A 15,724-nucleotide genomic window follows, 5' to 3' on the forward strand; every position below is an offset into this window, starting at 1 on the left:
TCCTGATGTCCGAAGCGCTGCTCCCACCTGCAGAGGACGAGGGCGGGTTGCAGCTGCCGTACTAGTGATCTGCAGAGAAACCACAGCTGTGCTCATCTGCACCCCAGGGGTTCACGAGCTGTGTCAGCTGCCTCAGAATCACTTGGGAGCTCCAAAAAAAGCACTTTGCAGGAGTGTCCTGCTGGCACAATCGGGTAAGCATCCACTTCTTGGTTTTGCCTCAGGTTATGATTGCAGGATCATGAGATGGAGCCCCTCGTTGGGCTCCGCACTCAGCACGGAGTCCGCTTAGGACTCTCTCTCCCTCTCCCCCTCCCCACCCCGGGCTCACGCTCTCTCAAATAAACAAACTTATTTAAAAAAAAAAAAAAAAAAAAAAAAGGCAATACCTGGGTCCCACTCCTCAAAATAAATTCAGCAAGTGAAGTGCAGCCCGCAGTGCGTTTTGTTTATTTTTTAAAGATTTTAGTTATTTATTTGAGAGATCACAAGTAGGCAGAGAGGCAGGCAGAGGGAGAGGGGGAAGCAGGCTCCCCACTGAGCAGAGAGCCCGATGTGGGGCTTGATCCCAGGACCCTGAGACCATGACCTGAGCCGAAGGCAGAGGCTTTAACCCACGGAGCCACCCAGGCGCCGCCCCCCACAGTGCGGTTTTTGTTTGAAAGTCGCTCAGGTGAGCCTGCTGCAAAGCTAGTTTGAGGCGCACTAGCCCAAAGAATCTGACCGTGACTACAGTGTTTCGGGACCAGTGGCCACTAAGACTGTGACTCCCGTCCCCAGCGGATCTGCCTTCTCACCTGGGGTGCGGGCTGGGGGGTCAAGACCTAAGGCAAAGTGACAGAAAGGAGAATTTTACGATTCCCCAGCGGGTGAGGAGGCACCAAGAGAAGACTGCCGCTGCTCCGTAAAATCAGACAGGGACCCCTGTTTTACTGCTAGAAACTCCTTCGGTCTTTCTCTCCCCGCCCCATTCATCCCCTAAGTCTGTAGTCCAACTCTACCAAGTCCATGCATGACCGAGGAAAGGACAGCCTTACTGGAATTCAACACCAGACAGGACACCACAGACTGTTTTCCTCTGTGAAATTATACAAAAGCTTATGGGAGAATTCCCCGCCGAGCCAGTAACAGCAACAAAAACTCACCTTTTTCAGATCCCATAAACAGATTCTGCAGAGGCAAAAATAATTTGTTAGTATTTTAAATTGACTAGTTTCTTCAACAACAACAACAAAAACCCTGGAAGGTACTTAATCACTCAAGGAGCACAAAGATAACACAACTCGGTGTTTTCTGACAAAGGCTACTTACTTACCCACATGAAGAACAGAACTCTTTTTTTATTTTTTTAATTTTATTTATTTATTTGACAGACAAAGAGATCACAAGTAGGCAGAGAGGCAGGCAGAGAGAGAGAGAGAGGAGGAAGCAGGCTCCCTGCTGAGCACAGAGCCCGATGTGGGGCTCGATCCCAAGACCCTGAGATCATGACCCGAGCCGAAGGCAGAGGCTTAACCCACTGAGCCACCCAGGCGCCCCAAGAACAGAACTCTTTAATCAAAGGAGGAAAACGCAGCTCACTAGAAACGACGGCAGATTCAAATTTCCACACAATTCAGAACAAAGTGAGCCAACAAGTGGCACAATTTTGGGGGCACTGGCGTCGGGGGTGGCCTTTGGCTTACTGTCGATGAGGGTTTCACGGCCTTGGCGCCACTGACATTCTGGACTGGAAAAGCCGGGTGGGGGGTGGTGGGCACTGCAGGACATTTAGCAGCATCCCTGGTCTACCCACTAGATGCCAGTCACACCCTCACAGCTGTGACAACCGGAAATGCCTCCAGACATTGCTGTGTGTCCCCTGGCGGGTAAAATTACTCCTGCTTGGAAAATCACTGCTCTCAAGTAACTCAATGCTTTCAGAGAATCAGAACAAAATGCCTAGTCCAACGATTCTGCCTGCAGCCCCTCACCCGATGCAAGCCTTGAAAGGAAGCCGGGAAGAGAGGAATGGGGGCAGAGCTTTCCCACCGCCCACCGCCCACCGCTCCCTTCTACTCACAGCCCCGACTTCTGACGGGCACACTGGCCCCCACTTCCCAGCGTCCTTCTACCTGTGTCTGGCCTGTGAAGACCTTCAAGACACATTCAACGGGGGCGCCTGGGTAGCTCAGTGGGTTAAGGGTCTGCCTTCAGCTCAGGTCATGATCTCAGGGTCCTGGGATCGAGCCCCGCATCGGGATCTCTGCTCAGCGGGGAGCCTGCTTCTCTCTCTCTCTCTGCCTGCCTCTCTGCCTGCTTGTGATCTCTCTCTGTCAAATAAATAAATAAAATCTTAGGGGGGGAAAAAAAAGACAAATTCAATGGGTATGTCAATGTGGGACTCTGGGAGGGGTCCTCAAATGAGCGAGGATCCATCCTACTTTCCCTCTGCCTTCTTCCAACAACTTGGTCATGAGGGGACCCTGGACAGGGCAGGACAGAAAGAGCTGCCGTTCCAGCCCCAGACCACCCACCTCCCGGCTGCTTTGCAGAGTCAAGAGAGAAACATCAGTCCTCCCTACAACACCAATAGGGTTTTGGTTTAAGTTCCTGAACCTTGTTCTCCTCAGTGATACCAGTAACCCAGCCATGGCCCTGCTTTCCCCAGCCAGTCTCGGGTCTCAGCTCAGGGTCAATCACTCTGCTCTGTGGCCACCAAGAGAAACCGAACTTCCAGTTCTGGAAGAAAACCAGAGCCATGGCAAAAAGTACACCTTCTTGGGGGTGGGGAGGGGGCTCCTCACCGCCCGAGACCTCCCCAGACAGGGTTCCACAGGTCCAGTTCTTCCCCTGAACTGTGCCAGAGCCCGGATTCTTGACACATTTTTTGAGACATCAATCAGCACAGTTTTCTCCCAACTAACACGGACACGATGAGAAGAAAGTACGGAGCCCAGGAGTTGGGGCAACGTTCACTGTGATGCCGCGATCTGTAAGAAATCCCGTTCCTGGCACAGAAGCTCCTACTACCCTTGGAAACCAAGAGATGAGCGCAGTGAAGGGGTCTTCTGTTCATTGGCTTTTGGACCCACCTTACGGATGGAGACTGGTTTCCACGGGAAGCAAACAGGTGATCAAAGGATTAGAATTTTCAGTCCTACCCCCACCTCCAGGGAAGGGAGAGGGGCTGCGGGTCGAATCCATCACAAGTGGCTAATGATTTAATCCATCCATGTCTATGCAATGAAATCTCCATAAAAACCCCAAAGGACTGGGCTCCGAGAGTTTCCAGGCTGGCGAACAGAATGCACCCACCTGCCACCAGGCAGGACACCAAACTTCAGGGGGACAGAAAGTCCTTTGTACGGAACCTTGCCCTAGGTCTCTCTTCCAATGGACGCTGATTTACCACCTTCAATAGCCTTGCAGTCTAGTGAGCGACCCGGTTTCCCGAGATCTGTGAGCCACCGAGCAAACGAGCCGAACCCGAGGAGGGGGTGGTGGGATCGGACACACTGCCAGATGGCCGGAAGCACAGCGGACAACCTGGACTCGGGACCCTCGGCTGAAATGGGAGAGGGCGTCGAGGCACCAGGCCCCTAACATGTGGGAAGCGACGCCGTCTCCCGGTATCTCTGTGTCAGAACACAGCCGAGCTGCAGGACACCCGGCCGGAGTCAGAGAATTACCCGGTGTGAGGGAAAATCCTACACACGCCACCAGGGGCAGAACCGCAGGGACAAAACGATTACTCCCAAGTCGGCAGCGCACTGGTACTCACGATGGAGAGCTTTTCCGTGGTGGTGTAGCGGGCGAGGATTTCTCCCCGTTTGCTGGCCCAGGGCTCGAAGTCGGATCCTACGATGGCGTTGTCGTCTCGGTCTCGTCTCTTTCTAGAGCTGTCCTGAGGACAGGCAAGACAAGCCGTCAGCCACAGTATCGTTTTAGTCTTTAAGTTTTTTTAAGATTTTATTTATTTATTTGACAGACAGAGATCACAAGTAGGTGGAGAGGCAGGCAGAGAGAGAGGGGAAGCAGGCTCCCTGCTTAGCAGAGCGCCCGATGTGGGGCTCGATCCCAGAACCCTGGGATCAGGACCTGAGCTGAAGGCAGAGGCTTTAACCCGCTGAACCACCCACGTGCCCTCCGTTTCAGTCTTTAAAAACAAAGCATAACCCATGCTGGGTGTAGAGATTGCTTACAAAAAAGAAAAAACAAAAACAAAGCATAAGCCAACACGGTGACGGCAGTTGACCATAAGGTATTGCAAAACTGAGATTTGTGGGGCGCCTGGGTGGCTCAGTGGGTTGAGGCCTCTGCCTTCGGCTTGGGTCATGATTCCAGGGTCCTGGGATTGAGCCCCGCGTCGGGCTCTCTGCTCGGCGGGGAGCCTGCTTCCTCCTCTCTCTGACTGCCTCCTGCCTACTTGTGATCTCTGTCTGTCAAATAAATAAATAAAATCTTAAAAAAAAAAACAAAAAAGCCACACTGAGATTTGCTAGGAGAGTCCAATGTAAATGCTCTCACCAAATTAAACAAACAAACAAAAAGGTAAATACGTGAGGTGATGCATGTATTAACTTCATGGGGGACATGTTTTCACACTGTACACAAACAGCAAAAACTCAGGGCACCTCGGCGGCTCAGACCATCATGTGCCCATCTCTTGGTTTCAGCTCAGGTCATGACCTCAAGGCGGTCGTGGGATCGAGCCCCAAGACAGACTCCATGTTCAGCGGGAGTCTGTTTGAGGATTCTCCCTCTCCTTCTCCATTATCCCCTCCCCCTACTCATGCTCTAAAATAAATAAATCCTTTTTTTTAAGATTTTATTTATTTATTTGACAGACAGAGATCACAAGCAGGCAGAGACGCAGGCAGAGAGGAGGAGGAAGCAGGCTCCCTGCGGGCAGAGAGCCCGATGTGGGGCTCGATCCCAGGACCCTGAGATCATGACCTGAGCCAAAGGCAGAGGCTTTAACCCACTGAGCCACCCAGGTGCCCCAAATAAATCTTTTTTTAGGAAAAAAAGACAAGGGACAACTGGGTGGCTCAGGGGGTGGATCCTCTGCCTTCGGTTCAGGTCACGATCCCAGGGTCCTGGGATCGAGCCCCACATTGGGCTCCTTGCTCAGCTGGGAGTCTGCTTCTCCCTCTGCCCTTCACCCTGCTCGTGCTCACTCTCTGTCTCTCTCTCAAATAAATAAATGCAATCTTTAAAAAAAAGAAAGAAAGAATCAAGGCACAGCAAATGATCATTTTTCAACCACCACAACGGCAGAGTTCAACTACAGAGAATATCCCGGGCGGCAAGGCTGTGGGAAGACAGGCACCGCCGGCGGTGCTAGAATGCTGGACAGTGACTTGGCCACAGCTGTCAAAACTGTGAACCCACTGCTGTAGCCCAATATTGAACTTCTAAGAAGATACCCTGCGGCGGGGGGGGGGTGCCTGGCTGGCTCAGTGGGTGGAGTGTGTGACTCTTAATCCTGGGTTGTGAGTTTGAGCTCCATGTTGGGTGTAGAGATTACTTAAACATAAAACCTTTAAAAAGAATAAAAAAGAAGGAGTGCCTGGGTGGCTCAGCGCGTTAAGCCTCTGCCTTCGGCCCTGGTTATGATCTCAGGGTCCTGGGATCAAGCCCTGCATCGGGCTCTCTGCTCAGTGGGGAGTCTGCTTCCCCCTCTCTCTCTGTCTACTTGTGATCTCTCTGTCAAATAAAAAAAAAAGAAGAAGAAGAAGAAAAAGTAGTAGTAGGTATCCCACAGAAATCCACGTGCACAAGAAATGGGTCTATTCAATGCACAGCATGCCACAGCCAACATAAGCGAACACCAGAACAGTCCATGTGTCCAGCATTAAGTAAGTATTCCTTTTTTAGGATGCAAGGCAGCCATTCAAAATAAGAAGACTGCCCCCTAAGGGGCACCTGGGTGGCTCAGTTGATTAAGCTAACTGCCTTCGGCTCAGGTCATGATCCCAGAGTTCCAGGATCGAGTCCCACATTGGGCTCTCAGCTCCATGAGAAGTCTGCTTCTCCCTCTGACCTTCTCCCCTCTCATGCTCTCTCTCTCAAATAAATAAATAAAATCTTAAAAAAGAAAAAAAAAGAAAAGATTGTTCCCTAAGTATGAACACAGGAAGCTCTCCAAGACACCCCGTCAAGTTAAAAAAAGAAAAAAAAAAAAGTGGACAGTGCCAGCCCAGAATGATGGTTCAGAGTGTGGATTCTGAAGTCAGCCTGGCTGGGCTCGAAGTCAGTGCATCCACACTCCTCCTTGCCGGGGGCCCCTTTAGAACACCTGTCACACGGCAGTGTGAGCACTGGGGACACACCGAGAAAATGCCTGCCATGCGGTCAGCAAATCTGGTTACTGTTGTACATGTTACTCATACAGGAATATGTATATAAATACTCAGAAACTGTTATTATAGATAGATCCCTAAGAAAATACAAAGAAGGGGCACCTGGGTGGCTCAGTAGGTTAAGCGTCTGCCTTCCGCCCAGGTCAGGATTCCAGGGTCCTGGGATGGAGTCCCGCATCAGGCTCCCTGCTCATCGGGAAGCCTGCTTCTCCCTCTGCCTGCTGCTTCCCTGCTTGTGTGTGTGTGCACTCCCTAATAAATAAAATCTTTTTTTTTTTCTTCCAAAGACTTATTTGACAAAGAGACCGCAAGAGAGGGAACACAAGCAGGGGGAGTGGGGGAGGGAAAAGCAGGCTTCCCACTGAGCAGGGAGCCTGACGCAGGGCTCGACCCCAGGACCCTGGGATCATGATCCAAGCTGAAGGCAGACACTTAACAACTGAGCCACCCAGGTGCCCCATCAAGTAAATAAAATCTTAAAAAAAAAAAAAAAAAAAAAAAAAAAGAAAGAATATACAAAGTGATACAAAGCGACTGAAGAGACACTGAAAACACTGATCACGGATGCCCTCACAGGCGGCCAAGAGGACGCGGGCTTCATTGGCAGTGCTTAACTCTCTTACGTGAAAAATCAGCATCTTACCTACCTAACTAAGAATAAATAAATAAATAAAGGAATTATAAGGGTGAAATTAAAACCACAAATGAGTTTGGAAGTGCCTCCATAAAGAAAGGAAGAAGCTTCCAGGATCGGCTCCAGCCTCTCCCCAAGCCGAGTGGCCTCCAAGAGCCAGACCCTGTGGGCGGCTTGGTCAGCAGAACTGCTACAAACAAAACGCCCCCCTGCCCCCTGCGGGACCCCTGCAGATTGAAAACAAAAAAGATGAGAAGCTGCCGCCCCCGCAGAACCCACCACCGGCGGCGGCCGTGTTACCGTGGCTGCGGGGTCCGCCGAGGCTGCGAACATGGAGAGGGGGTCGGTCCCATCCAGCACGCTGCTCAGCGGGTCCACCACGGAGCTGGAGGACGACGAGGACGTGGAAGAAGAGCTGCCTTTCCGGCTCACTTTCTTGGTCTTTGACTCTGTGACCTGTGGGGGGAACCCGAGAGGTCAAGTGCAAGTTTCCCAAGACTTTTCCCAGAGAAATATTCACATATGCTTTTGCTCATTCCCTTCGTCGAAGGGAGCCTTGCTTGGAGCAGGGAGGCTTATCTTTTGTGCCAAATGGACATGACTCAGAATCCTAGCTATGGAGGATGGGAAGGCGCAGGGTAGGGGTGAGGAAGAGACAGGGCCATCGGGACCCGGGAGCTGAGCTCTAACGGCACCCCTGTCGAGCCCTCTTACCCAAAGTGTGTCCCTGGACAGGCAGCATCTACATCACCAGGGAGCGGCTCAAATACGTAGACTCTCGGGCTCCCCTGGGACCTACTGCATCAGAAACTTCATCTTCACAAGACTGTCAGGTCATCCACGAGGGGACGAGGGTCTAGGGAGGGTCATGAAGTGGGGACCGCGAGATCCCAGGTTTGTCTCGCTCTGCACGCAGTCTCAGAGGTGCTGCCGAACTGTGTCATCACCGCAAAGCAGTGGTGACGATGATGAAAAGGTTCCTTTTCGGAGAAATTCACAATGCCACCTGCTGGTGGTCCTGCGGGGTGGTGGGGGCAGGTGTTGGGGTGTGAAGCCATGTCTTTGTTCCACTCGCCTCCAACTGTCCCCAACTCCAGATGACGGGACCAGAAGTGAACCCTTGGGCCAAGAGGATCCAACCAGTCTTTCTGCTGAAAATAGGACCACATTCCAGAAGGGCCAGTTGCGCTCCACTCCCCACTTGTAATGAGGAAGCTATGAAAACCCAGGGGCCAGGGGCAGAGGGACAAAGGACAAGTTGATTGGCCTTTGTCCCTGGTTCTGGGAAAGGGGGCTCTCCTCCTTGGAGTGTCCATCACTCACAGGCCTCTGGGTCATACCGGAGTTTAGCTAACGAGATGCCGCAGCATGGGGGCTGCTCATGACGGAGACCCAGCCTGTGAGCACAGCCACGTGCTATCAGCCTGACCTCAGGGGAGGGAGATGCAGAGGGGGTTCGATCACGTGGCCAAGGAATCACTCCCCCATGCCAATGTAATAAAATCCCCAATAGGAAGTGTGGACGCACCAAAGCTCAGGGGAGCTTCGTGGTTGGACACCACGTGTCCACAGGCAGAGGGCTCGAAGCTCCCTGTGGAAACTTCCCGGACCTCAACCTAAGTGTCTCTCAGCTGGCTGCTTCTCACTTGTATCCTTTATATAAACCTATAGGGACAGTAGTTTCTGGAGGTCTGTTAGTCTTTCTAGTCCAGTGTTGAGCCCAAGGGAGACCTCAGGGAACATCTGGATATGCAGCCAGCTGCTCAGAAGCACAGGTGGCCTGGGGTCCCCCATATTTGCAGTGGGTGTCTCAAGCAAGGCCAGGCTTATTGGAGACCTTGACCTCAACCCATAGGGTCTGACGCCATGACACCAAGCTCGGGTGATTTGATCACACCAAAAACGGGGACCGTCCACACCCCTTGCCTGCTTTTCTTTTCTTTTTTAATCACTCACAAGTAGACCAAGATGCTATTCAGGGCAGCATCCTCTACGGGAATCAGAGAGATGCTTAATGTTCCACACGGCAAATTAAGAAGGTCCACATCAGGAACAAAGGCATCCCGTGCTGTGTCAGCCTCACGAAGACGAGAAAGGGCAGAATGCACATGATGAGTGGGTGAGGTCAACGTCACACACACAAAAAAAAATGGAAATAAAAAACTAGCAGAAATAAATATGCAAAACCAGCTACTGCGGGCAAATGGGAAAGACCCCAGACCGGGCCTCTAATTTTGTGGAGTGAGAGTATCAGGTAGGGAGCCCCTGACTAACTTACAGTTATGGGCTTCAGCGGGTGATAGTCCCCAAACTCCAACGGCACAGCCTCCAGCCGGCATGACGCAAACTCAGCCTTGTAGTTCCTGCTCCTGGAATGCCTGGCAGATAGCAAAATGCACACAAGGATCAGCTGAGGGACACAGAACACACTTGAACCATTTGCTCAGACTTCCTCAAGGATATAGCAGTTTACAGCAGCATGGTACTTCTACCAAGACCGAGAAACGCTAAATAGAATTCTAACACTCAGTTCAAGGTCTAAGTAGCTGTCAAGGCATCCGGGACCTGTATCCAGAGACCAGAACCAAGGGTACTCAGTGATGTCAAGTCAACTCCCCTGCCCAACCTCACCCCCAAGACCACAGAGGCTTGAATGAAGAGCTTCTCAAGAGAAGTGGGTGCAGGAAACGGAGAGATTGGGCCCTGGGTTTCCCCGCAAAAGGTTCACAAAAGCTGTATGAAGCCAGAGAAGGAAGCCAAGCAGGAAGCAGACAAAGAGAACGCGGTTTTCATCCGTCTGAGATCATGAGATGGAAGAGGGCAACGAGTATCCACACTGGTGCACATGGGGCAGACAGATTGGAAGGACAGCAAACAGCGGGAAAGGTGCTAAGGGGCGGAAAGGGAAGGTCTAACACTCGTACAACTGGAACCCTAAAGGGGAAGAGAGAAAGAACAGGCAGAAGCAGTGTTCGAAGGGATGACGCCGAAATGACAGACATCAAGCTACAGATTCAAGAAACACCTGTGCCCCAAGCAGGACCCGTACAAAAGCACAACTAAAACCAGACTTGGAACTTTTGTAGTAAAATGACTAAAAACTAAAGAGAAGATTTCTTAGAAGGGAAAAAAGAGACCCTCTTTTCAAAGAATGACTGCCGTCTCAGCAGAGATGACAGCCAGCAGACAAAGGGGTGGTCCCAAGGAAATGACCTGCCAACCAACAATTCTGTAACTACGGGAACTACCCTTCAGTCATAAGGGCTAAAGGGTTTCTAGTTAAAGAAAAACGGAGACCAGCAGATACAGCAGACTATGCTTAAAAAAAAAAAAAAAAAGAAAAGAAAAGAAAAGAAAAGAAAAAGAAAAGCTACATGTGGAAACAAAGTGATCCCAACTGAAAACAAAACATATGTAATATGTACACACTCATATATACCCATACTTACTTTATGGTAATAAAAGATAAAGGCGTGGGTAAAACTAGATTAGTGACAGCCAAAAATGATAACTTACGGTATTTAAGATACGTGTAAAATTAAAAGACACGACAACTAGCAGAAAAGAGGTGCTAAGGTCTGAAATCTTTACCCCCAAAGATGATCATCCGAAGCGAGCACAAAAGACACGACAACTAGCAGAAAAGAGGTGCTAAGGTCTGAAATCTTTACCCCCAAAGATGATCATGTTAGAGGAGATGGACCTTCAGGACATGATAAGGTCACAAGGGAGAACTCATGAGGAGGATCAGAGCCCTGAGAACAGGAACCCCAGGGAGCCCCCCGCCATGCTGCGAAGACACACGGTGCAGGTGTCGGGATCCCAGACTTTCAGCCCCCAGGAGAAACAAATACTTTTGTTTGTTAGTTTACCCTGTGATTTTTTTTTTTTTAACAGTAGCCCAAATGGACTAAGATAACAGGGACTGAGAAGTGGGGGTACACCGAAAATACCTAAAAATGAGGAAGCAGCTCAGGAACCGGAACGGGTACAGGCTGGAAGGGTTTTGCAAGACAGACCAGAAAAGCCCCATGGGCGACTGTCACAAGGGCTGGCAGAGAGTCAGGAGAGCTGCAGAAAAAGCCTTGACCCTCCTCCAGAACACGCCGCTGACTGCGAACAGAAGCTGCTAGAAGTTTGGACGGTGAATGTCAGTCTAGCGAGGCCTCAGATGGAAACAGGACCAGGTTACTGGACAAGAAAGGTGATTCCTATCATAATGTGGCAGGGAGCTTGGCTGGACTGCGCTCATGTCCTGGTGTTCTGCAGAAGGCAGAACTTGGGAGCCATGAAATGCGGTATGTGGGTGCGGACATTTCCAAGCCCAGTGTTGCAGGAGCAGCTTGGGGGCTCTTGAATAACTTCGGTAAAAATCAAGAAGAGAGAAATGGCTGAAAGCCAGAAGGGCTCATCAAAAGGGAAATAGGTTTTGTTTTAAGATTTTATTTATTTGAGAGAGAGGGAGCACAGTTGTAGGGGGAGGCAGAGGGAGAAACAGACTTCCCTTAGAGCAGGGAGCCCGATGCAGGGCTTGATCCCAGGACCCTGGGACCATGGCCTGAGCCAAAGGCAGACACTTAACAACTGAGTCACCCAGGCGTCCCGGGAAACAGGTTTTAAAAACTTGGAAAATACTCAGGGTGTCAAAGAACATAGAGCCAGTCATGACATTCCTCAGCCTCCAACCCTCCCAACCCAATCCTGCCCCATTCCCAGCCCCGGGGATTCCTTAGTCCTTGCAGGAACCCCAAATCCAGCTGCGCTGTGCAACCTGTCAGCCTTACAGAGCCCCACTAACCCAGAAACCTAACTCAGTACAAGAGAACGGGGATCCCAGGGCATTTCATGACTATCCCTCTCTAAATTAACTGTGGCTCTGAGAGAAGGAACAGAGGAAGGCCAGTCAGGTCAACCACACGGGTAGAGCTCTGCTTTTTATTTTTATGTTTTGAAAGGAAAAACCCTATCATGATATATTGCCTAATGTCTCTGCGTCACACCAAACACACCCGGTCTTCGTCTCCAAAAATATAAAATGCTCTTCCAAACTCCCTGTGACATGCGGCCAGCCAATCCTTGATTTATAAAATAAACAAAGACCTCCAGAATAAATAAACTGGAGTAACACCCATCCATTTTTTAAACGGAATTTAAAAGTCAAACGAAGCTTTTCCTCCTTTCGATCATCCTTAACTTCATCAATGGAATTTTGGAATTAATTATTAATAGAATGAGTGGAAATGTAATCAGACCTGAAATTCGGTTGCTAATGTTTTTCATCCCCGTCATAATCGTCAACAGATCAATCAACAACTGAGAAAAGCACAGTCTCAAAAGAGCAGGGTAACTTGACATGCAGAATAAAGTAATAGTTCTCATTTATTATGTGCTGACTGTATACCGGGATGCCGGCCAAGCCCTTTCCCTGCCCTCCCTCATTTAACCAACCCCCTGATGCAGGTGCTCTTATTACGCCCGTTTTGGAGGCAGAGAAGCTGAGGCTTATAGAGTTGAGATGACAGCAGAGAGTGCTTAGGGACACAAGCAAACGGAGGCAGCCCAATTCTCGGGTGCAGGAGCTCTGTAGACCACCTGTGGGTCCTCTTGAGAACCTCAAACAATTGTCTGCTTTTGTCTATTTTTTTAAAATTTATTTATTTTTTAAAAAAGATTTTACTTATTGGGGCGCCTGGGTGGCTCAGTGGGTTAAGCCGCTGCCTTCGGCTCAGGTCATGATCTCAGGGTCCTCGGATCGAGCCCCGCATCAGGCTCTCTGCTCAGCCAGGAGCCTGCTTCCTTCTCTCTCTCTCTGCCTGCCTCTCTGCCTGCTTGTGATCTCTGTCAAGTAGGTAAATAAAATATTTAAAAAAAAAAAAAAAGATTTCACTTATTTATCTGACAGAGATCACAAGGAAGCAGAGGCAGGCGGGGTTGGGGAGGGCGGGGGAGGTTGCAGCAGGCTCCCTGCCAAGCAGAGAGCCCGATGTGGGGCTCCATCCCAGAACCCCGGGATCACGACCTGAGCTGAAGGCAGAGGCTTTAAAGCACCCAGGAGCCCTATATTTTTTTTTTTTAAAGGACCAAGATTTGAAATAAATTTTTTAAGTTTGAGGGGAGGAGGAAAAAAAATAGGGCTTCTGGGAAAAAAAAAAAAAAGGAAACATTTATCCTTTCAGAAATTCCACGTCAAACAGCAATCTGTTGATTTTTCTATCACTTCCATTGTTTTTCCTCAAATTTGTTCTTGGCTCCTAAATCGTTTCCCCACAACTTGAGATGCTGAAGCCTGGTCTTCCACGCCTGGGTCTTTGGTAAGGCCAACAGCGCCCCCCAGCGGGCATTTTCCCAACATCCCTACTTTGCTTTTTCCACTCAAGAGAGCAGACGAACCTGATAAAAAAACCCCAACGATCCCAGCTCCCCGCAACGCTAAAGGCTCAGGTGGGTCCTTGGCGGCTGCCACAGATGCCAACTTTTCCCACCTCTACTCCTGGCTGCGCCAAGCCGCTGGGTACTCAAAGGTGGTCCAAAAAAGTCTCAAAGTGGTGTTGAAATTCTTGACTAAAAAGCAGGTGTTTTTAGGGGATTACCACGGGATTAAACAGGGAAGGTGACCCACGGTGTCCTGGACCTCACAGATATTAGCCCCGGACAAAATATACCAGAGATGTTAAAGTGAGGGTGGAAAGAGGCATTCTGGGAAGACCCATGACAACATAGCGGGGTTTGGGGAGACCTGCACCCCAGAACCTGGATTGGAGGTCTAGCTGCAGGGAATGGTTAAGAGCTCGGGACAGCCACTGGGCTCCAACCCTCAGGCTCCTGGCAGGCTGCCCGATTTTAGGCAAACGAACAGCTTCACCTCTCTGCCTCCACTTCCTCACCTGAAAAATGGGGCTGTTTTGAGGGCTAAATGAGATGCTGCACACTAGGCACTTAACAGAGCCTGGTGCACACAAAAAAGACCCCGTAAATGTCAAATTTAATGAAAGAGACCCCTTTCTTCTCTGCAGACCTTCTCTGTTTCCTCATTCATGCCACAGAATATTACTGAGCACCTACTATCTGCCAAGCTCCATGCAAGGCACGAAAAGGTTAAAACTTGGTCCCTTTATTCGAAAAAAATATTTATTTATTTATTGAGAGAGAGATAGAGGAAGGGGTAGGGGCAGAGGTGGATTCTATGCTGAGTGCCCGGCTGGATGCAGGACTCTAGGTCACAACCCTGAAATCACGCACCGAAATCAAGGGTCGGGCGCTTAATGGACTGAGCCACCCAGGTGCCCCTTGGTCCCTTGTAAAGAGCACCAAGCGTCTGGAATTGGCCAGATCAGGAGCTGTGCAGACCCCAGATGTTAAAAGGTTTATGGCACCTCTGTTTGTGATTTAAAGTTGCAGGTAAAAATGTACTGGGATGCACAGATTTAAAAAGTATCTTCCTGGATTTTCTCATTAGAAAATTCCAGACAAGTTAATTGAGGCCAGGTGTTTCTCATTGGTTTTGGTGTTTAAGCCTTATGGTACCCTAAAATGTGCTTCACGTGATGAGATCCAAGGAAACTCAGTGGCGTCCAATTCCGATGGAGTGTACCAAGAGCTTGGAAGGAAATCGCTGCATGTTAGCTAGCTGCAGGGCATACGGAAGGCAGCTTTTATCAAGCATAAAATCAGAAGGTTGTATTTATTTTAGAGGCTAGGCCTGTATATTCTTTCATTTGCTCACTCACTCATTCAAGGTAAACCACTTCACATCATTTGGAAAGAAAGATGAGAAGACGATCTCCCTTTCTGAGATGCATGGTAGAACGCACATCCCCAAATAAATAATCGCCCTGTGACCGTCACATTTTGCTGACTTCCGGGGGGGGGGGCACAGCACCAATCACTCCCAACCACTCCAGTCAGGAGAGCCCTGACAGGCCGGTCAGCCAAAGCACATGCTGGTCCTACCTGTTAGGAGCTCCTATTCAACCTCCAAAACCCAATTTAAGACTCTGCCCCTGCTGAGCCTTCCCCGAGCCTCCAGGTGAGGTTATGCCTCATCCTAATGCCTGGTTTGGAGACCCTTCTGTTCTGTGTGTCTGCTCGGTTCAACTGTCAAGCCCTTGAAGCCAAGGCGTATGTGTGAAGGCTTTACATCCGCCGTGCCCAGGCGCAGGGCATTGCACGCGGTGGGACGAACGGAAGCCATTCCACGGGTGAGAAAAATCAAGAGTGCTCCAGGTGAGCTGAGTAGCAGAGCAAACAGCCAGGTGTCCCGCATCATCCAGACTCAGAGCTGAGTCCACCATTCCCTTTCCAGCATGCAGCGCCCCAGAACCTGGGGAACAGGCAGCCGGGGAACTGGAGTTTTCTTTACCGAATGAATGGAGAGGGGCCTGGAAGGTGCAGGGAAGGAGTGCCCGGGAGGGAACCAAGTTTCCACCCGTCCTGTCTCAGGGACCTCCCCTGGCCCGGGGTAGTGGCCGTGGATTCTGCGGTCAAAACCACCGCGGATGCGACGGGAGACTCCACCAGCACCGGCGGAAGAGAGCAATTCTCAGTCACTCGCACGCACACGCTCACACTCGCAGAGACAGACCTAGAGACAGCACAAACAGCCCCTCTCCAAAGACCACCCGCCGCTTCTTCCTTACCAGGGAAAGACGGCCATCTTCCCAGTCACATGAGCACTAGCACCCGGGCAGCCGGCCCTTTTCTCCTTTCCAGACGCCGCCTCGCCCCGCCCCGCTCTGGCCGCCAT

At 50.4% G+C, this 15,724-nt stretch overlaps 1 protein-coding gene across 2 annotated transcripts in view; it reads right to left on the bottom strand.

The window, feature by feature from the left end:
* The window catches only part of VPS35L (VPS35 endosomal protein sorting factor like), a 116,525-nt gene extending 100,801 nt beyond the window's left edge, over nucleotides 1–15,724 (bottom strand). For both annotated transcript variants that reach the window (XR_004281861.1, XM_032328016.1), the window contains exons 1-5: nucleotides 15,618–15,724; nucleotides 9,260–9,359; nucleotides 7,282–7,437; nucleotides 3,764–3,886; nucleotides 1,146–1,170 (exon numbers count right to left, since the gene is read on the bottom strand). Coding sequence is in view for 1 of the 2 variants with exons in the window: in XM_032328016.1 (XP_032183907.1) it covers nucleotides 1,146–1,170; nucleotides 3,764–3,886; nucleotides 7,282–7,437; nucleotides 9,260–9,359; nucleotides 15,618–15,724 (511 nt within the window). In the remaining variant the exon portion in view is untranslated. The remainder of the gene's footprint in view (nucleotides 1–1,145; nucleotides 1,171–3,763; nucleotides 3,887–7,281; nucleotides 7,438–9,259; nucleotides 9,360–15,617) is intronic.

Source organism: Mustela erminea, chromosome 20 (genome assembly GCF_009829155.1).
Source record: "Mustela erminea isolate mMusErm1 chromosome 20, mMusErm1.Pri, whole genome shotgun sequence".
NCBI classification, from domain to species: Eukaryota; Metazoa; Chordata; class Mammalia; order Carnivora; family Mustelidae; genus Mustela; species Mustela erminea.